The sequence below is a fragment of the Doryrhamphus excisus genome, chromosome 3, assembly GCF_030265055.1.
Source record: "Doryrhamphus excisus isolate RoL2022-K1 chromosome 3, RoL_Dexc_1.0, whole genome shotgun sequence".
Taxonomy (NCBI): Eukaryota; Metazoa; Chordata; class Actinopteri; order Syngnathiformes; family Syngnathidae; genus Doryrhamphus; species Doryrhamphus excisus.
The window spans coordinates 19,735,253-19,758,084 of record NC_080468.1 but is presented as its reverse complement, the minus strand read 5'-3'; the positions used below and the strand labels follow the sequence as shown (position 1 = coordinate 19,758,084).

Below are 22,832 nucleotides of genomic sequence, written 5' to 3'. Positions count from 1 at the left end.
TCCGGGTACTCCGGTTTCCTCCCACATTCCAAAAACATGCTAGGTTAATTGGATACTCCAAATTGTCCATAGGTATGAATGTGAGTGTGAATGGTTGTTTGTCTATATGTGCCCTGTGATTGGCTGGCGACCAGTCTAGGGTGTACCCCGCCTTACGCCCGAAGACAGCTGGGATAGGCTCCAGCACCCCCGCGACCCTCGTGAGGAAAAGCGGTAGAAAATGAATGAATGAATGAATATTATTATTATGTAAAATATGCAAATATAACAATATTATTATATATAATTAATATAATAATTAGCATTAATATAATAACTATAATAATCATAATAGTTATTATAATAATATAATAATTATTAATTTAATTTTTATTATTATTATGTGCTTGTGTCTCTTTTTTCAGGAGCACTTTGTAAACAACAGACCATGTCAAACAACGAAATTGATACAACCATCAAAAGGTTGGCTCAGGCCATGATGCCAGGTTGTATGTTGAGTTTAAATTAAATACTTTTGAAAGATTGGGCGGGCCGTATTCAAACACTTGGCGGGCCGGATGTGGCCCCCGGGCCGTAGTTTGCCCACCCCTGGTCTAGTCAATGTTGGAATCAATTAAAAACAAAGAGGAAGTGGATCAAGGAATGAAAATGGCCTCATTCACATCACATGATGTTAATAGTGTGATTCCGTTTAAGTTGTTGCCCCTCGGATTAGCTGAAAATGGAGCGTAGCCGACCGTAGACCGCCGACCCCTCCTCTGTTTCATAATAAAAAGCAATAGACGGCCTCTAATATGACCTACAAAGCCAGACTTAACACGCCCCTTTTCATTTTTAATCCACTCTTATATTTTAAAACACATTTTACCAAAACACACGTGCCCAGTGTGGCCGACTTGCAAGCTTAAGACCAGTTTGAATTCACTTGAAAAGGAATTGAAAAACCGCAAGCAGCGCAATCAAAGCGCGACGTAGCTTTTATGTATTAACAGCGACGCGCATTAGCAGCAGGAAATAAAGACTCTCTCGGAGATGGAACATCAACCGGAATGAATATTGATACCATGCAGCATTGGCAGTAAACACTTGCCGCATAAACGCTTTGGTTACTTGCTCAATGATGCGCGACTGGTTCCGCTGAATGTTTCATGACAGAAACTAAACCATTTAGACATAATTTGTCATCCAGCAGCTGCACGGAGACCTGGGAGACAGACCAGGCTGGGATAAAACATTCAAAGTTCTACTTTTTGAGGCGTTCTTATTTTGCAGCAGAAAGTCTGCTGGTGTTCAATTGACGACATTAAACCCGAGGACAGACGGAAGACAAATCCAAATGAAAGTAGGATATTAAATAACACTTGCGCTAAGTGCTCAGTCATGTGTTACGCAAATCCATAACCAGATGTGTGTCCACCTGCTGCAACATGCTGACTATTTCGTTCATTGGTGAACTTTGTTGTGTATTTCCATAGAACAGATATTACTTCTTTGTGCATCTTTATGCTGTGTATCGAGACAGAAGTTACCTTGTTGTTGTCGTTTAACAACAATACTTAACAATACTACAACACGTCGCCATGACAACAAACCCAAAATAACGAAACATTGTAAGGTAGGATGTCGGATGCTGTGCTGCTGCAGCAAAAACGGCGACAAAAATGGTCAAAATTAATTTAAAATGAGGTGTAATATGAAAACTTCCTTGCCAAGTCATGACAGGACCACTTCAGACCTTTTGCGTGTTGGGCCTCCATCTTTCATGTGATCATGAACAGGATAAGTGTTATGTAAAATGCATGAATGAATATGACACTCGGCAGACACTCACACTGAGCAGGCCCCCTTTGCTCTTGGTGTGGCCGAAGACCTTTTCCACGGCGCACTGATTCAGCGGATAGGCGTGCTGGCCTATAAACTTGTCGCTGCTGGTGGGGTGCAGTGAGCTGCATCGCTTGGTCTGCAGAAGCATGTCCGAAAACAGGAAAAACAACTTGGGTTTGACGTCTGCGCCTTTGGAGGGAACCACCTTCAGCCAGCCTTCACGGATGTACCACCTCTCTGGAGAGGAGACATATACACATTATGACTGCGTCTTTTTGCTATAGAGGACCAGTAATTGGAGACATTTTAAGTGATGTTCTGGTATTTATGCTGCTGTTATTGACGAATGCTTGATGTGTATCAATTCGCAGAGGAAATAATTTTCGGTAATGTTTTAAATCATCAAAATATGGAAAGATACTGTAAGTATTACATGTTATCATCTATTTACCTTTCATTCATTTTCTACCGCTTATCCTCAAGAGGGTCGCGGGGGATGCCGGAGCCTATCCCAGCTGTCTTTGGACGAGAGGCGGGGTACACCCTGGACTGGTCCCCAGCCAATCACAGGGCACATGTAGACAAACAACCATTCACACTCACATTCATACCTATGGACAATTTGGAGTCGCCAATTAACCTAGCATGTTTTTGGAATGTGGGAGGAAACCGGAGTCCCCGGAGAAAACCCACAAATGCACGGGGAGAACATGCAAACTCCACACAGAGATGGCCGAGGATGGAATTGAACTCGGGTCTCCTGGCTGTGAGGCATGTATGCAAACCACTACTTTGCCGTGCAGCCCTCAGCATGTATATGTACATGTATAGTTTCTTTTTTTTTTTTTTTTTTTTTTTTTTTTTTTAAAGAGGGCTTCGTAGTTTTCCGGATGACAAGCATTGCTAGCTAACTCATATTAACTCTTTTTCTGGTGTTATAATGCACAGAAAAGGGAAATAAATATGTGTTAATGTTTCACGTAAGGATTGTAAATGATGGGCAAAAAGTGCAGTTCCCCTTTAAATGCCTTATTTACTCTTATTATGTGTACAATACTGGGTAATATGAGTGTAAAGGCGGCTATAGGGGTGTTAGTTCATGTCTCCAGGGTTCTAATAAAGTTAAAAAATCTGGATTCAGAAGGTCGCAAACAGGTTTTCTATGCTCTAACTATGAAAATGTTAAATTTATAAATAATCAATCCCATTTGGAGGGAATTCACTTATCACGGTCGGGTCTGGAACCAATCACTGCAACAAACGAGGGAGTATTGTATTCTTCTACTGTGTCTGGAGCTCGTTAGAGGGGAGACCGAAAAATCTGAAAAGTGGCAATTAGCGTCATCTCTTTTACATAAAATGACTGCGCTCGGACAACAAAATTAATTAGACAACTGTAGGTCATACTGACATAAGAAAGGACAATGAAGGCTGTTTGAAGAGCGCAAAGAAGATGACAGGAAATCTAAGACAGGCCCAGCAGGAGGCAGGGCGAGAGACGCTGCTCAAAGTGCTCATCTCTTTCACCGTGATTGGCAGGACCATGACGGGAGCTAATAAGCAATAGTCTGACATTTGGATAGATAAGATGAAAATTCAACATGTGTCCAGGGTATATTTTTTTTGTAATTACCCCAGTTAGCAGCTTGTGATTGCACCTAGCCTGGGTGGCCCGAGCTGTGCCTGTGGGGCTCACCGAAGACATTTTCAGCTATAGACAGCCCTGCCGAGATTAAGTGCAAGGGGGCCGGGCGGGGGGTCAAATTGCTTTTAAAATGCCATGGGTGTCACATGGAAAAGCAGTCAAGAGATGTGACTTTCTCATTTGCTGAAGCCGTGGTTTGCAATTGTTAAATCAAATGTTATAATTTTCACAGTATGGCTTGGTTTGTCTTATAAAACCAACACCTCCAGATTTTAAGGGAGCGGATTTACACAAAAACCACACAACCGAACAAGACGCACAACATTTCCTTGATCGATCATGGTGAAAATGACCCACAGATGTCACATTGCTCTTGTACAGACTGCAAACTAGCACCTTTAATAACATTCTATGTCTATGTTACTGTTGCACTGCGTCGATGCATAAAGTTTCTTTTCATTTTCAAAACGCCACTGATGAGTTGAGAATGAGCTCTAAGAGGCCTCGAGACTGTATGCTAGCCCGCAAAGTGGATTGCGCATCCCGTCGTAGCTCAATTGCACCATTGGGAAGCGATGGACTACAGCTGCATGAAAATGAATTGTGATTCCTGTCAGACATGTTTTTCGCTGTGAAAAACTACGACAGCTGGTGACGACCTGCATTTGTTTTCTCGATAAATTAAGTTGAGGCATCCTAATAGTACAACAGAACATGCAATCACTTTTAGTTCATGCTTGAGCAGCAATGTGTTGCATGTTTGCTCAAGCATCGGAAAGCTGCTGGTGTCCGCTCTACTGAAACGGATGCATTTCAAAAGAAGTCAAATTAAAATCTGGGTATTAACTTCTTTTTTTTTTCTCTTTAGTACAAGTGACAAAGAAACTGACACATTTGTTAAGTCGCTTAAGTCGGTCCTGCTAATATCGACAATCTGTCTACGTCGACAGACTCATAGAGTCCATGTCTATTGTTCTTATTCCCACTTGGGTCAACGTTGAGTACATAGTCAACCGCTTGTCATCATAATATTTGAAATCCCAAAAAAACAATCGGTTTGTTAATGCCGACATATGTTGTAATATTATTAACTTCAATATCATCGCAATGACAACAACGTAACAACTGTCTAGTTACACATTTTCCTGTTCAGTGTAAAGTATGTTACAAAATAAAAGCATGGCAGTATTAACATGGATTCTACCACAGCTAAGAAAATGCTAGCCACCAGAAAAGAGATCATATAACTAAATTACAGCAGCAGCTGTTGTTGTGCAAGCAATGGTTAGTTTCGATTGTGGTTATGTAGACAACCCCCCCAACATTAAGGTTCCACTGCAACATTATCAGTAGTCCTAAACTTGTTGATGGAGTCTGAGAAGTTGGTCTTACTGCCTTGAAGAGTACTCTTTTTCTCTCAGACTCCCTGCTAGCATCTGACCATCCGCTGGACTTTGAGGCAGCAGAGGATTCAAAGAGCAGGAGGTGCCAAGCACTCCTCTCCATGTAAAGGCTTTTCAGTTCTCCTTGTCAAAGAGCACCTCGACTCACACTACAAAGTCTTTGGGGCAAGGCCAGGTGGGGAGGCTGGAGGAAAGGTGGGGCAGGAAATAAAAGGTTGATCTACAAAGGGTCCTACTCCTCTGTACTGTAGAGCAATAACAGAGAGCGAGAGAGGGGAAGAGAGATGTGACAGAATGAGGACAAGTCAGATTTGGCATGTATTTAGGTTTACGTGACTAATTTTACAGTATCCAGTGTAAAGTCCAGATCCCCACTAATACATGATGTTCTTTAGAATGGAGTAGAACATTCAAAGACATTTTCCCCATAGGAAACAATGGAGGGTCAACCACAAAAAATTAAATTAACATTCTTAAAGTAATATCCAAAATAATTTCTTAATCAGTATTACAGTTTCAGCAGAGTCTTATATAAAAAGCTACAAACCACCAACTAACCAGAACTACGTTCCGCATTACTGAAATCCGACCAGAACTCAAGGGTTTGTGGAGGGATAAGCACTACATCGCTGATGGGGATGTCATAAATCAGGTCAAAAATCCCAACTATGCCTTTAAGGGCATAAAATTGATAAGACCTGCCTCATAATTGGTGTATGTGAACTTCCAATGGATTGTGGTCAATGACTGACTCAATGAATACACATATGTCAACTTAAACAGCAAAATCAGGCAATTGTAAGGAATATAATTTACTGTAAGGTGCATTTTGAGTTAACAATATTTATAATGCCCTGACTTATAAGTTAAAGTTGGCTGTATTCACCCTTTGAAGCGCTTCTGGAAACGTTTATCCAGGAGGTTGTTCAGTTATCAGACGTGGGTTTACTTATTCTAGGCCTGAAGACAGTCATCTGTTGTAAGTTGGGGCTCCATGCTCGATGATACCGTAGGCTCGTAGTGCTTCGGTCATAAGAAAAGTCTTTGTTGCACAATTACAGTTTTTTGTTGCTTTAAACCAGGGGTGCTCACACTTTTTCAGCATGCAAGCTACTTTTAAAATGACTGAGTCAAAATGATCTACCCACTACAAAAATGCAAAACATCTATTTATTTTCAAATGTATTGAGGATTATTTGTACGTACAATGTATGTTGATGTACCTTACATAACCAAATGAGCCAATATTGCAAAACACACATAATTAACAATTAACATTTTTTGTAATTACCTCCACATTACTCCACATTTCCTTTCTTTGGTACTGCGATGGTAGAATGGCATATGAGGCAAACGCACTTCGAAAAAGACATTGTGAAAAAAAAGTCCACCTCCCATTCCGTATGGAAGTGATATGTTTTTGCCTTTTTACTTGGTCCAGCTCCTTCACTCATTTTAGTGACCATAAACTTTAGCGAGGGCTTAAAATCTCGCAATTCGCCGACTAGCTTAGCACTTTGCATCGTTGTTTACGCATGAGCGGTGACCTAAAGGTCAAAATTCAGTTGTCATCTGACTGGTTGTCCTGTATGTCAATCAAGTAACGGGGATGGATGATAGGCTGACATCGTAAGTTCTGCTGCACTTAGAGACGTTGTTTGATTTGATTGGTCGCCCGAAGGGCAACATTCAGTTGTCATCTGAATGGCTGCCCTGTATATCAATCAAGTGACGGCATTGATGCTGGGATGATATTTTTTTAATGTCACGCCGCGATCGACCAGCGATCGACCAGTACCACCTCCGCGATCGACCGGTAGATCGCGATCGACTTAATGAGCACCCCTGCTTTAAACAATAAACATTTTCATTATCATACACTCTGGTACACTGACACTCATGCATCTTGTACGTTATCCATGTCAGGAATTAGGGTACTGAGAAAAGTTTTGTGTCGCCTGGACTGCAGAAACAGAAGAGTGTGATTAAATGTGTTATTTTTTAACACATTATATATTCTGTAATCATTTAATTAAAATGAATGTGTTCTAATATTTTTTCTTTTGTTTCAATGTTTTTTCTCAACAGCAGCTCTGCTGGCTGCAATCAAACAGTACACTCCAACTTCCCAAATACTTGACTGATCAACAATTGATCGGACTCAAATTAATCGACTAGTCAATTATTATGCCTCATCAGTAGTCATATCTCAGTGTCTCTCAATACTGAATGGACTTTGTTGAAATCCTTGCGTGGCAATGACGCCACAAAGACATTATTGTTATTGCATAAACAAATCTTTTCTCAAGAGAGAGCTGAAATGTGCCAAAATGTGCAATATCTTGGTTTTCAATTGAAGAAGCCAGCATGCAGACATAAATCTGTTGTCTCCTCGAGAAACAGGGCATCTGTCTGCTGTATGGATGTCCCATTGATTCAGGCTTTATGTCTCACAGTAGCCCCCCCCCCCACCAATCTCAATCTCCTACAGAGCTACTTAATACGGTTGAGGAGCCTGACGCGTCTCATCTGTAAATGGCAGAGGTTTTGCTTTTCCTCTACATTAGATGGTGATGCTAGTGGGGTGGAAGCCAAATGGATCGGTGTGAGGCTGCAGCCGCTCTGAAGTCTGCCTGGTGGGACTGGGGGTTTATTGGCTGGAAAGGCGGCGGAGGGAGAGGGGCCTGAGAACTTGAATGAAAGGCGCTTTTGAAACTTTCCACATCAGCATTAGAGATGCACCGCTATCCGGCGCTTTGCTCCTAGCCTACACCAGCACTCCCACGGAAAAGGAAAAAAAAAAAAAAGCTTGCACATCCAACTAAACAAACACACACTCCCGTGGCTTGGTGCGCACACACATGCATTACCCATATCTAAAAAAAAACACACACTTTGGCTGCCTTTTTATCTGCAGGTCCGTGAGATGAGACTGGGCCCTAATTGGTCCCGGGGGAGATTGGCAGGGCGAGTGGAGCAACGAGGAGGCCGAGATCTCTGGGGACCAACAACAGGAGGGGGAGTGGCGGGGAGAAAAAGGGCCACCGCTCCACAAGTAGAAAGAAGGGAAATAATTGAACAAGAAGGAAGTTACCGTAAATGGAAAAGCATTGTTTGTAATGTTTCCAAGTGGACAGAAAGGTGCATTGATTAGTATAAAAAAAGTATACAAATAATCCAGATCTTGTCTCTATATTTAGACAATTTCCCTTTTGTGTGTCTATACTGTGCTTGCACCCCCCCTCCCCAAGTCCCACAGGACACAACAATAGATGCAGAGAGGGGTGGTTTGAGGTGCTCCTTGAACGAGATGAAAAGAATACGTGATCAGAGGCTCTAACCTGCAGCCAACACCTTCGTCTTTCGCCCCTTCAGCAGTTTCTGCACCCGGCAAAGCTGCAGGTGGTTCTCATGCCGCCGGGTGTTCTTTTGGATGCGCTGGTGCAGCAGTTCCACCGCAGCCACCGCCCCTGTGGCAAACACACACGTGGTGTTTGTTCAATCAACCATGCACTTGCAGATTACTTGTCAATAAAACTCACAAGCGGAACACTCTTGCAAATTGCTTCAAGCTATAAATAGAAATTACGTCATTATGAATTACATTTATTTAAAATTATTTTTTTCTCTAATAATACAGTCTTAAATAGTGCAATTTTCTATTTGTTTGAAGTTATCAAATATTCAATAAATTCCAAAATAAGATTTTCAAAATTTACACTGACAAAAACAAAGGAAACAAAAAACAAAACAGCATATAGTTCAAAATAAAGTAGAATAAAACCCTAAAATTATTTTAGATAAAGTATGAATAATTAGAGTCTAGAATACAGGTAGTTTGTAATATTCAGTAAAACTTAAAATAATGTGTTTATGTATTATTGATTGTTTATTATTTATTTTATTTTGCAAATATTGACAAATCCATTGACAAAAAAGGAAAACATAGACAATTTAAAAAAATACATTAATATTATATTTTTTTATAGTTATTATTTTCCAAACACCAAACAAAATGCGGCTCAAAAACAAATGTAAAAATTATGGGCGGAGAAAGAATCGCATATGCTAAATCATACAATTGTAAAATTGATTTGCACGACTCAACCGTCTTGACGTGGACGTCATCGTGAGAAAATGTTTGTAGATTTCACGTATTTCATCCTGCAAACTCCTAGCAAATGAGTGAAAAGAAGACATAAATCTTTTATGAATTCCAATGTCTTTTCAAGATCTTGATGCTTTTTCTTTTTTATACGACAAAACAAAAACAACTGACGGCCAGTAATAAAAATGTCTGTGAACACTTAGTTACATCATTAACACATCTGAAGTAACTACTGTACAAGTTATACAGCAATTACAAGCGCAATATTTCTTTTGTTCCGGGGAACGAACCTCTGGATGAACGCGAGCCTCCTCGTGACTTCTCCCGACTAAAATAATCACAGCCTAATTGGCTCGCTTAACTTCACAACAATTGTAATGTAACACAAACAAGGCGAGCATGTAGACTTTTCCCCTTTTGTTGTGCGTGCCCGGAATATTTTACATTAGCTGCCTCGGAAAAACAACAACTTCTAATTACCGTATTCTTGACAGGAGATCTGGCCGAGGCATTAATAATAGATCTACCCCATTAGACACGCTGAAAAAAATCTTCCATATTCTTGAAGCACTTTATTCCACTTATTTACTGTGCAGATAGTGTTTGACCATGGCGCAAGCACTGCAAGCACGGCAGGAACTTTTACCGTTTCAAAGGCTGAGCTTCATTTCTGCGGGTTACACCTTGTTACTGCATTTGAGTTGCGCTCTAGTGTGTCGTATATCGAATAAAAACTCCCAAAGTGCTGCAATTACAACAATTAAAATCGAGCAAGAATGCAAAGCAGTGCAAAAAGAGTACCTTTGGGGGGGGGGGGGGGGGGGGGGGGGTGGGAACAACAAAGAAACACAAGAGAAAACAACAATAACAACAACAAAGTCGTCTTGGAATGTATTGTTTCATTAATCAGATTCATTGTGATTTGTCTGGAATATATATATTTGAAATGATTCCCTATACGATACAATCAGGCTGACGATCCACTCCCACTGACAAACACACACACACAAACACACTCAGCCCCCATAAAAAGCAGCAGAGTTTAAAAACAGATCACTAATGAGAAGAGGAAGAGGCAATGGTGGAGCACTTTTAGATATGTACCTTCATCTTAGAGTCAGGGGCTGTTTTAATTTGTAAGTAAAGGCAGCACATCAGCGATGAGATTTTAATTGATACACATAAATAATTCCTTGTGTACATCCACACTTCAGTCAGCTTCGCTGTTTATTTGACGACTGAAATGAGTCATTATCGGGACTTGTGTTGATGTTGGAGGATTTTATTTATTAATATCACGCCTGCTTAATATCCTCTGATCCACTCCCAATTAATTATATCAAAATCCACATCAAACTAGAAGTTGCACTCATAGTGAGCTTTGCCGCACTTTCATTTCTCGACTAGCCAGAGCACGGCGGCGACAATAACGGCAAACGGGGAATGAACAGACTCAAATGAAGACTTTAAAAATGAAAGTGAAAGTGAAAGTTTCAGGGGTTGTCCATTAGAGTGTGTTCTGGTTAAACCCACAATGGTTCATTTGGTCAAGTGTGAACACGATGAGGACCGAAATGAGGAATGAACTACCCCACCGAGACCACCTCAGATGAGGATGTGCTTATCGGCCCGCAGCACATTCTAAAAATACAAAAAAAGGCAGTAAATATGAAAAAATCTGCAGTAGGTTTACAAGAATAAAGTGCCAAAATATTAAGAGAAAAAAGTTGTAATCTAACGAAAAAAAAAACAAACAAACATTGTAACAAAAGTTGAAAAAATAAGTTTTCAAGATGTGGTTAAAAACAAACAAAACCAAATAAAGTTGTAATTTCTGGAGAATGTTTTTCAGAGAAAAGTTATAAAATTATAGGAATCAAGTCAAAATATTATGTAAATTAAGCTATAATGTCATGAGAAGAAAACGTACAAAAAGAAATATTTGAAACATTAAAAAAACAGCAGTAATTTTACAAAAATACAAAAAAGTCATATTCTAATGCAAAAAAAGTTGCAATTTTCAGAGAATGAACTCTAAAATTATGAGGAAAATTTTTGTTTTAGTAGCGTAGAGTTAAAAAGAAAACATACTTTTTTTAAGTCGGAATATTATGAGAAAGTTATAATTTTTTGGGAAATTAGGTTGTAAAAAAAGTTAAAATACTATGAGCACAAAGTCATAACAATGCCAGGAAACTCATGAAGGTTATCGCAGAAAATTGGGAAAAATATATTTAAACCTTCTTAGCATATCTACTACACATGTACAACATATTGAAAATGTTATTTTGAAATAACTTTATTGAAAAGAATTGAACTGTTAAATACGTTTAATGTTTTTTTCAAAATTGGAATTTTGGAACTGTGACTTTTTCATACCTTGTAACCAGTAACCAGCCCATGCCTACGTAGTACTACGTTGAAATTGACCAAAATATTCAGGAAAAATCTGTCAACGGTTTCCTTAAAAAAGGAAAAAAATACGTCAAATTTCTGTGCAGTGGGACAATTAAAAAAAAAAATCAAAATGGAACCTGGGCCGCCCTGTGGACACTCCCTTATAGCTCTTGGTCTGAGCGTGTGTCATGGCATCAGCTCTTTGAGCAACAACAACCTTGGCCTCAAAGAGAGCGTTATGTGTACATCACTTCCAGAATATAAAATTCAAAATATCGCACTTCAAATACTGAAAATTATTACTGAGCCAGGAGCATGAAAATAAAAAAAAGGACTTACGTGAAAGCTGCTGGAATTCTGGGTCATCTGGACTTGTATTGGCAGCCATCACCTGCAGAAAACGTTTATACCTAAGAAAAGACAAATAAATACTGAAATAAAATCCCCTGAATTGTTTACATTTGGATGATTCAATGACAAACGGCTACATTAAAGTGACAGCACCACTGAAAATGTTACTGTCAGTGTCATCTATGCTTCATCACACATACTGTATTTCATTGAAATGTAAAATACAATGTAAAGGCGTATGACACAGGATGTGGGCAACACTGGAGGCAAGGTGGGATCGAACTGCCAACCTTCCAGTTTCTGGACGACCTGCTCTACTATATAAATCCAATTAATCCGCTCGACAAAGCCAAAAATATTAACATAAAAGATGTTTGCCTGGTTTTACAATTATAGTTTTGACTTCCAAAAGCAATATGCCAGCAACATCAACACAGACACCACCTTCTTGTTTTGCCATGAGTTATTTCTTGAATTCAGTAGTGTTTCTCACCTCAGGTCACAGGTTTAATCACGGCAATATAAATAAACCAAAAAAAATGTAATTTAAATGTTTAAATGTATGTAATTGCCAGCATTTGACAAAGAAAGTGAGAAATAACTCATGACAAAAGAGGTTTCCATGTTGATCTCGCTGCCACATCATGTCTTTGGAAAGAACATTCACTTCAATGGCAGTAAAGGTAACCTTAAATGTTCATTTACAACTCTCATTGAATATGTCATTCTTGCCAAAGACACACTACGACAGCGACATCAACACAGACACCACCTTCTTGTTTTGCCATGAGCTATTTCTTGAAGTTGAATTCAGCCACATCATGGGTTTGTAAAAGTAACCTTAAATGTTCATTTATACCTTTAATTTGTCATTTATATGCATTTAGAATTATTTTATGCATGTAAAACTATAAAAACATGTTTTGTGTTAACAACGACAGACTCATCTGGACTCCTCTGGAGCAATTGGAGGAAAACAAAAGCACTTCAATACTTGCACAAACACTGTAAACACAAATTAATTTATAGGGTCTTTGGGGTAGGCTTTCACACTGGTGAGTCTGTGGGTGGGGGTGGGGGGTTGTTGGACAAGAAGGAGGGCATTGTGCGTGTAGTCGATTACTAATTAGAAATGAAACGAATGTCTAACAAGCTCCAATTAAGCCTACATCAATTAAAGGACAGTTAAAAAGAGGAATAATTCCAGTTCCGTCTCTTCTTGTACCATCTTGTAGTAACAAATGCATTACAGGCATTATTAGCAACGGATGCCCTCATTTCTTTTCTTTTTTTAAGGAGTTGAGAGGAAATTTTAATTACACCAGCAACCCGAGTAACAAAGGAAACAGTCTAACGAGCATCATTACAGCAGATTTCAAATAATGTAAATGACACTCACTTATTAAGCTGCCCTGTCCCACTCATTAGTACCAAAGCAAAGAAAGATAATGAGACAATAACATAATCGGAAGCATATTCCCAACAGCTCGGATATTTTCAATAGAAGGTATGAGCTGGTGATTTGATGCACACACAAACAGTACAGCTTGATTATACGGGCTGTCTGCCCACGTCAATTTGAACATTTATCAAGTAATATATATACAGTGAGGGAAAAATATTATTTAACAACCCTTGTTTCTTCACTTTAATGGAGGTACATTTGTTAACATAGAGTTTAATGATATAGTGATATCAGATGACATCTGGCCACTTCTGTGGTTTTCCTAATTTTTCCAAAATCACTTATGATAACATTGTACTTCCAAAAAAGTGGTCTAACAATTTGTATATGTATATTTATTTTGACAAAAAATACATACAACACCACAGTTTCAGACTGTTGCTTTGTTGCCTTCTTATTAAGCGTATAGTGCAGAGAATAGTGAATAAATGCTTTAACATGCAATAATGAAATACTCCAGAACATTTTCTTTTGAAATGTGATTTTAAACATACATCAGTGGTCACAAATCTTATCTGAGTAGACATTTCATTCACTGTTAGATGTAAAAGGCCATTGTTTTGATTCCAACACATTGTATTATATTGTTATTTTCAGAACCTTTACAAAGGGACCCTCTGTGGTCCGTACCGTACGACGAACAGTACTAGAAGCGATTCCTTAACAAACCGTAACCATGAACCATACACACTTTGTCCACTCAATGAGGATAACAACAATGTATTTACAATATTCTGCTCTGGAACACACATGTAAACAAGATGGCTGTGTGTGCAAAAGCAGATGCGAGTGAAAAAAACAACCTTGGAGTGATCTTGTCAAGTCCTGACCTTACTCGTATTGAGATGCTGTGGCACGAGTTCATGCACAAAATCCCTCCCGTGTGGCTGAATTAGAAAAATTCTGCAAAGATGAGCTGGCCAAAATTCCTCCACAGTGGTGTCAGCAATGGCAAGTTATTGCAAACGCTTGATTGCAGTTGTTGGCCCAACCAGTTATGTTGAGTTTTGTGCTCAGTTGTTTTGTCATTGGCTAATATTTAAATTAGTTTGATAATCTGGAATATTTAAGTGTGTCAAACATGGAAAAAAATGTAATCACGAAGGGAGCAAATACTTTTTCACACCACCGTAAATACACACGCACATGCATAAACATGTATATAAGTAGTATATGTCCTTGTCTGAAATAGCGCGACTGTGCGCGGATATAGGGAATGACAGAAGCACCTTGAGCACACAAAAGCAGCTAATTTGAAATCCTACCTCGTCAAATGAAAGACCATTTCAAGTGTGGCAGCCTTGCACAACAAATGTTACATATTTGACAATGGCTACCAAGAATGACAATGACCCAAAGACATCTGGTTTTGTCCTCCTTTTACAGAACACACGCCTCCTGTGTCCTGTTCAGCCTTTGCCTTGTTACACTAAATAGCGCTCGGCTCGGAGAACAAACACCCAAGGACTGCAGCAGTCTCCATCAGAGCTAAAACTCCATTATTGGCGTAAATGTCGCCAATCCTGGCAGAAAGGGTTGTTATTCACTGCCACAATCAACTTGAGACCCCATCACTGTCATAATGCGGGGAGGACACAGACTCCTTGTGAACAGCACTTAATAAAAGCAATTATTTTTAGTCGTCTCACAGCAGCAACATAAGTATCTACACTCCAGGCTTTGCACACCATCCATCATCCGTGAATGGTGTTACAGGACAACCATTTTCTTACCATTCCCAGCAACTGAGCCAGAGAACGGTAAAATGAGGCACCGTCCAGGGGCGCTTATATTCATGCCACTTACAATCATCATAGAATTAGACGTGTCCCCTCGAGTCTCCTGAGTTTCACATGGAACGACAGACCAATCGATGGTAATGACGGAAAGTGGACAAGGGAACCCTGAGCGGCACAAGGTTATGCTGGAGAATGACTATCTGTCAGTCATAGATAATTCTATTGCGCTACTTTCTGTAGACAAATGCGTTTTACAGCAAAGTATTTCACAAAAACACATCACAAAATGCTTAATACTAGCAATGTATGTTCTGAAATGTTTAGGCAGACTGGACGGTCACAATGTCAAAGCATTGCAATGATATTGGACATTAAAATGAAAGCTAGTTATAGTCTAATTAAAAAAAATGTTGTGTGGATGCATCAATCGGACTTGGCTCACCACAAATATACCTTTCATTTCTGCTCAGAACATTTGGTCTTTAAACAAAACTTTATTGAGGCTTCTCAGACGGGCTGACTGACATCGACATAATCGGTTGTTGTGGACATAACTGAAATTTAAAACAAAATTAGCCATTTGCTGGTGACTTTCGGACAAACATACAAAATAATTTGGTTGTGAGACTTGATTTTCAACATGTACAAATATTGAAAATGCACAACTAAAGTCCACATCTTGAATACAAAACAGAATTGGCAATAAAGAATTTTAGAAACTACAGCAATTAGTTGACATAGTTTTCCAGCATCCATCCATGCATTTTCTATGCCGCTTATCCTCACTGGGGTCGCGATTATGCTCGTTTTCTCCCATTTGTCCAGATTTTTTTATTTTGATTCATCTGTTTACATATCAAGTAATCCCTCTTGTATCGTGGTTGATTGGTTCCAGACTTGATTGTGTTAAAGTCAAGTTCAATGCTGTGTAATTAGACATTGTTATGTTGATGTTGTCTTTCCTGCTGCTTGGCGATAATGATCAATTTAACAATACTACAACATGTGACGAGACGTGACGAAACTCTTTAGTAACAAGAACGAGGACTTGACGAGTTGGTTGACATCAACATAAACGGGACGGACATAAACGGATTCATGAACTCCGGCTTTCACTGTTAGTATTTGCTTTTCATATCGTTAAAACAAATGCTTCAATAACTTTGTTGTCATCAGTCCAGGGTACCCTGCTTTTTGCAAAAAGTTATCTCACCTGTAACCCTGAAGTAGATGAGAAAATGAATGACTGAATGAGACTTGTTGATCAGATTGAGTGTAAAAGGGTGCAAGGACATGAAATGTTGTTGGGTGTGGAACAAAAGGTTAAGAGATGCATTTCTGAGCTATTTTATCAGAAGTGGAATGATGTAACGGTAGGATTTGTGTTTTACTGTTACTTTAAGGTTCTTCCCAAGTACAAATACAAAGATTCCAAACAAAAAGGGGGGAAAAAAAGTAAGCCATTGATGGGTTGTGTAGTATAACATATATAAACAACAGAATAAACTCTCAGATGTTAGGATTTAGCTCACTGGCAAGCTGGATGGATCTAACATGTCAAGGGCTTGATAGTACATATGGAAGGATGATGAGCACTGAAGAAGCGAGAAGATGGGGGGGGAAAAAAAAAATCCCCCAACTAATTAAGATGCAAACAAGCAGCTTGATAAACCAGTGTCACGAAATCTGCTGTGTTGGAAAGCACATTTGAGATGATTTCTCTTCTTGTTCCACTAATTAACAAGCATCATCACGACCGCATGAAATTACAGCTAACACAAACTGATACTTAGCAAAAGACATTTTGACAGTTACTGGACAGACTGAGTATATACTACGTAGTGCCATAACAAACAATAATAATTATACCCGTCAACAGAGACGATAGATTCTGAAATGCAGGAAACGACTGGTGAAACAACAACCAAACACACAAAAACAAATCAAGTAAAGTGAAACCCGTTGAAGTCTATCCCGTTTATGTCGTCCAACTCATTAAGTCCCTTTTCACCGTGTTCGTTGTGTTGCTATAAATTGCTGTTTAAGCAGACATCCAGGTACCGGTGCATCGTCGGCTGCTTATGTAAAATAAAATGATCAATAAAATGTAAAATAACATCTTGACTCGCGTGGAGAATGTATAAAATATTTGTCCGTTGGCCGCACTAATTACGCATCAGTGGCGTACGACACATAGTCTGCAAGAGCGACATACCCAAAAATGTGCATTTTGCCCAAACCTGACCGGAACAAAATCAGCATGCGCGTAATAGCAGTAGCAGTACCATAATCATTTTATTTGTCGTTAACTAAAATCTTATTGTAAAATAACTTTTTATAACTGATTTTTAGGGGTTGAATATGTAACTAAGTTGGGACCAGGGAAGCGTACCACGCTTCAGCGCCACACAATACACTCAAACTTGTCAATTAATAACAATTACTATAAATAAGAACATTATTTTTTGGGGTAAAAATATAGTTCTAGGTTACACACAAAGGTTCTTCAGCGAACCAGGAGTTGGAGCACTTACTGCTCGATCCGCTCGATGGGAAGGTGAAGCAGGTCCTCCAGCTTTTGGCTGTTGAACTCTGGCCGGGATTCCTGAAGTTTCTTAAAGCGTCTGAAGGCCTTGTTTTTCTTCAGTTGGACCTGGGACAAGAGGTCAAATTCAGCTCATTATAAATGTTCAATTGGACATGGTTGGCGCAAAATGGCAATTGCTTTTCAGTACTGTTCAGTACAGTAGAACCCACTTAAGTCGGGACTTCCTGTTCAGTGCAAAGTAAGCTTCAAAATAAAGCATGGCAGTATTCATCTGGATTTTTTTTTTTACACAACGGCTAATAAAACACACTCATTTATATATTTATTTGTTTTAGATGCCACTGGAATAATGATTTGCGTATGTAGGACAGCTTTGTATGTACACTTTTTTAGATGCATATTTCCACTAACAAACTCACAAGATCATTGTCTTGTAATTCATTATGCCCGGCTGCTGCGGTGGAGGTTCTGTCTTACCACAAGCACTTTTCTGGCATTGTAAATGTTGTCCACAAAGACGTTGTAGTGGTGCAGCTGAGGACAAAACTGGTCAAAGCCTCTTCCGAAATAGCCATTTTCCAGGTGGACCAGCAAAGATCTACAAAAGACAGGATGTTACGCATGGATTGCGGCAAACATGATGTAATTGTGTAAAGAACTACTGTATATTGCACACCAGCTCTATTTATCGCAGTTTTCCCCAACCTTTACTGAGCCAAGGCACACATTAGAAAAACTCACGGCAAGTCTAGAAGAGGGTTGCCTAGAAAAGGCACTTAATGGTAGGGTCCAGAAATGCAACATTTTAACAATCTAGTTGAAAAGAAATATAATTTAAACACACAGATGATTGATGCATTAGGGTGACATGGCTCAGGTGGTAGAGTCGTCGTCTCCCAACCTCTAAGTTGCTAGTTCGATACTCCCTCCTCATGTTGAGGTATCCTTGTGCAAGATACTGAGCCTCTGTTGCTGCTAATGTTGCATCATTAGTACTTTGAGTACCTTAAAGATAGAAACGCGCTATAAAAGTAATTAATTTACTTAATTTACCATTAAGTTGAGTTTCAGAAATGCTATCTTATAACACCCCTATAGTCACCTTTATATGTACTCGTGTTACCCAATATAGTAGATATAAGAGAATAAAACATTTCAGGAACAACATATATGCTTGAAAATGCTTAGGCTAAAAATAAGAAACATTTGGTCAAAAATATTTTGACTAATAGGCCGGTTCCAGACTGGAAGAAAAAAGATTCAAACAGAGTGGGAGAGACGGAAATTAAGAGGCCAAAAACTAACCACTTCCACAAGGAATGGGAGAACCCTTTTTTCACTACGCCATGGCTGACTCCATGCATTGTAAAGGTCATCTAATCTAATCCCATGTCTCATCAATGTGATGCCGAGTGACCGCGATACTATATTTATTTTTTTAAACTAATATTAGTCCACAGTCAACCACAAAACAGCAGTCATTTAATCATTAATTAATTTTCAAAAACCACCATAGAGTAAGGCCGCAAAATTTGAAGCGCAATGCATTTATATACTAAAATATTGTATTATATAATCAACAAGATCCTCACAACCAAGACAATATAGATAATATCAAGTTACAATCATCTATTAAAAGAATAAAAAAGGAAGACACCCTCAACACCACGCATGGTAAAAGTAACTCTTTTTTTATGCTGCATATTTTCTGAATTATTAACTTTATTTGTGCACCAAAGACCTTTGACACATTCATTTTCAACACTCCCCCAGTGCGCTCCCGTCAAGCGGCATTGGAATTTGAGTGAGTGCACATTACTGCCTGAGAAAACACCGCTGTTTTGCATCAGTCTGATCTCAAATAAGACACGATCACATCTGAAGTATCATTTCTCAGCAAAGGGCACAAATGTTTTGAGAAAGTGCGGAGGTTGAGCAAATTTTAGAGGGCTGCTTCCCCCGCGTTAATGGGTAGGGTTTAGCAGACGAGTCTCTGTAGCGCCATTTGTAGGCCTCTTCCCTACGCTTTGTGTATTTATCGAGAACCCAGACGGTAGGTCTACCTTCAGGGCACCCAGGTCCACTTTGTAGTGAGAATATGCCTGCTGAACTCGGGAACAAAACAAGTGGATCAAGGCAAAGGCAAAACAGTAGTTAAGCCTGTCAGGAACATTATAGCAACACAGATGCAATCGGTTGGGGGTGTTGACACTGGTGAAGGAGCTTGTTATCCAAACTCAGAGGAAGTACCACACACACACACATTCCCACTCTCTAATGATGTTCCCAGAGACTTCTGTTCGTACACGCTAGAAGGAGCAGTTGAAGTTGATTTAAATAGATTTTAATGAAGTTGCACACCAAGGTAGCCTCTGCTCATAATCAGGAGATGCAGGAGCAGCAGAGAGAGTTCTAACGAGGGCAAAGGGCGGGAAATATAGTGTTTCCGTTTTATCCCCCTCCCTCTGACTGCCAGAGGCTATTATGATGAATATGAAATGAAAGATTGTTTTTTTTTTTTTTGTTTGTTGTTTTTACAGCAATTCAATTCTCTGACCATCAGCAACATTAGTATTCTGCATGTCATGCTAATCTGCATTAATTCCATGCAGTTGTTGACGTCTGGGACTGCCTTGTCTTCACTTGGGGATGGCTTAAATACTCATTGTTAAGGCACATCCACAAAAAGTGGCTAATAAATTTATACCTGGTAAAAGTAATTTTCTCTTAGGGCAGTCAATGGTGTGATTTTGTTGGTCATGATGACACAGTGGAACTCGTTTTTCTTTCCGACGCCCTGGCTGACTGACACTGATATAAACGGTTGTCGACAAACAAAATCAAAACAAGGAATTGCTTGCATGCACATTTACTTGTGACTTTGCCCAGAGACATACAAAAAATGGGTGATAATAAAGGATTTTTTAACCGGTTCAGCTGTAGTTGACAGACTTGTTGTCTGATCTAGCTTTCATGCTCTACCTATTATTATCATGATCCCTCCCCCCCGCACCTCCCCATTTTTTAAAATCCACTGTGGCTATTCTTCATGCCTGATCCACTGACAGGTCTTTCAAGTCTTATTCCTATTTTGGCATGTTAGAAGCTCAGGATAATTGGATGGCTGCTTTGGCTGACGGTTTTCCTTTCTCTTCTCAACAAACAATCTGCAGCAGAATGAATGGCACAGCATATCAATATACTCATGTGTCTCCTTTTCTAATGTAGCTCGTAAAAAAAAAAGGCTGAATTTATTAAAACTACACCTCCTGCACTCTGTGGGCAAGTAAACAAAACAGGGACATTAGATGAATACACATACACTTTGCATTTGGGTTGAATTCAAATTCATGCTCCGTGGTAAAGTGAAAAAAAATAAATCAACAGGAGTGAATGTTTATCAACAAGTTTTACTCGCAGTAGTAAAGAAGTTTATTCTGCAGGAATAACGCAATACTGCATGTTGCCCTTGCTATCTGCAGCTATGCAATTGCTTTCTCCGTTTCATCAAACACTCTCCAGGGGGCATTAAACCTCAAAAACTGTCCACTCCGCCCACTACCTGCTCTGACGCTGCAAACCACACCCCACGCAGCATGTTGTTATCATCTGACAAAAGCCATGTGACAAAGTATAACCTATAGCCTAACAGCACTACTACCAGGACAAGAGTACACTATATTCGGACACACGCTCCGAGCAGGAGGAGGCGCATGGTATGGCCCGGCAAGGTGTACTGTATTCAGTCTCACTCTTTGAGCAGCGGGTGCGACGCCACAAAAGGTATTAGGTAAACATTTTGCACTTTTCAAAAGAGTGCGCTTGTGTTTCAGGTAGCTGACAGGAAAGAGGAAGAAGGAGCGCTTGATTTGCTCACCTGATCAGTACAGGTAATCTCACCTTGTTAGAAAGTTTTTTTTTTTTAATTATTAAAAAAAAAAATTCGGTTAATTTTTCGGTTAATTCCCTCATTGTTACCACGCACCCCTATTTTAACCAACATATGCTGGCCGATGGTGGTGATCTTATAGTTAAGTGCCAAAGAGGGATAGGATTGTTTAAATAGAAAAGAGATACATCATAATTAATTCAAGAGTCATACATAAAATCATAGCAGGTTTAATTTATAATATAGTATTATGTAATATTTTTTACAGTGTGTCTTTTTTGTCTCTATATGGTGGTGTTTACAATTTATGTGCTTTCTGTATTTGGGAGTCTTTCCATTGTTTTCTATTATGAAAGATGGTGGTTATCAAATGAAAATGTGGAGAAATAATTGCAATACAGTCGGCTATGTTATGCACATGCATGCATGACATATGCATACATGCAATGCATATTGTAGACAATCTCCAATTAGCCAAACAAGAATGATTTTGGGATGTGGGAGGAAGCCTTGGTACAGGGGAGAAAACCCACACGCGGTCGAAGAGAGCGTGCAAACTCCACACATAGATGCTCCAAAAGAGATACAAAGGCGGCTCTCCTGACTGAGGCCGACGTGCTAACCGCTAACTCACCATGCGACCCGTGGGAGAACATAATATGGGAAAATCCAATCTATCACTTTGCAGTGATAAATCTGTCCAACACACTATCTCTCAATGGAGTGTTTTTAAATGGAGTACTTACCATTGCTTTTCAACCACTAATTCAATAACGGGACACATAATGAAGATGTATGGGAAGCGCAGAACCATTTATCCAATACATCACAATGTGTAATTCATACTTCAGTCTTCATTGGAGCACCCTAATCATGACTCACACAACACTATTTTCTTTCCCTTTTAGCTGTACTTAAGCTATACAAAGACACAATATATCTCATCAGTGGGTGTATTTTATGTCTTAAGACTTTTTTTTAAATATAAATAAATAATTATGGCTAAGCATAATAATCAATAAAGTGATTTGGTTACTATGTTGATTAGTTGCAAGGGCAAGGTGGCCGAGTGGTTAGCATGTTGGCCACACAGTCAGGAGACCAGTCCAGGCCTCTTGCTGGAACTCAGCTGGGATAGGCTCCAGCGACCCTAATGAGGATAAGCGGTATAAATATTGTTGATTAATCATGCAAGTGAGGAAAATGAAGTGCACGACTTCAGTGTGACCAGCAGGGGTGCTGTTGAATCGATTCAAAAGTGTGCCAGGGTGACAGTAAGTCAATCATTTTGTGCTAGATCAGGGGTCGGCAACCTTTACTATGAAAAGAGCCATTTCACCCACTTGCCCACTAAAGAAAAATAGCCTGGAGCCGCAAAACGTTGTATGTTTAAAACAACATTGGAGGGAAAAAAAAAGACGAGTTGGAGTACTCTTGCTAGTACTGGAGATAAACTTTTGTTT

General features: G+C 39.4%; 1 protein-coding gene across 6 annotated transcripts in view; it reads right to left on the bottom strand.

Moving 5' to 3' along the window:
- Positions 1–22,832, bottom strand: part of arhgef39 (Rho guanine nucleotide exchange factor (GEF) 39) — a 251,257-nt gene that overhangs the window by 4,336 nt on the left and 224,089 nt on the right. For all 6 annotated transcript variants that reach the window (XM_058069021.1, XM_058069022.1, XM_058069024.1 and 3 more), the window contains 5 exons: positions 17,958–18,078; positions 17,467–17,585; positions 11,717–11,787; positions 8,214–8,342; positions 1,832–2,061 (listed from right to left, as the gene is read on the bottom strand). In XM_058069021.1, coding sequence (XP_057925004.1) covers positions 1,832–2,061; positions 8,214–8,342; positions 11,717–11,787; positions 17,467–17,585; positions 17,958–18,078 — 670 coding nt within the window. The remainder of the gene's footprint in view (positions 1–1,831; positions 2,062–8,213; positions 8,343–11,716; positions 11,788–17,466; positions 17,586–17,957; positions 18,079–22,832) is intronic.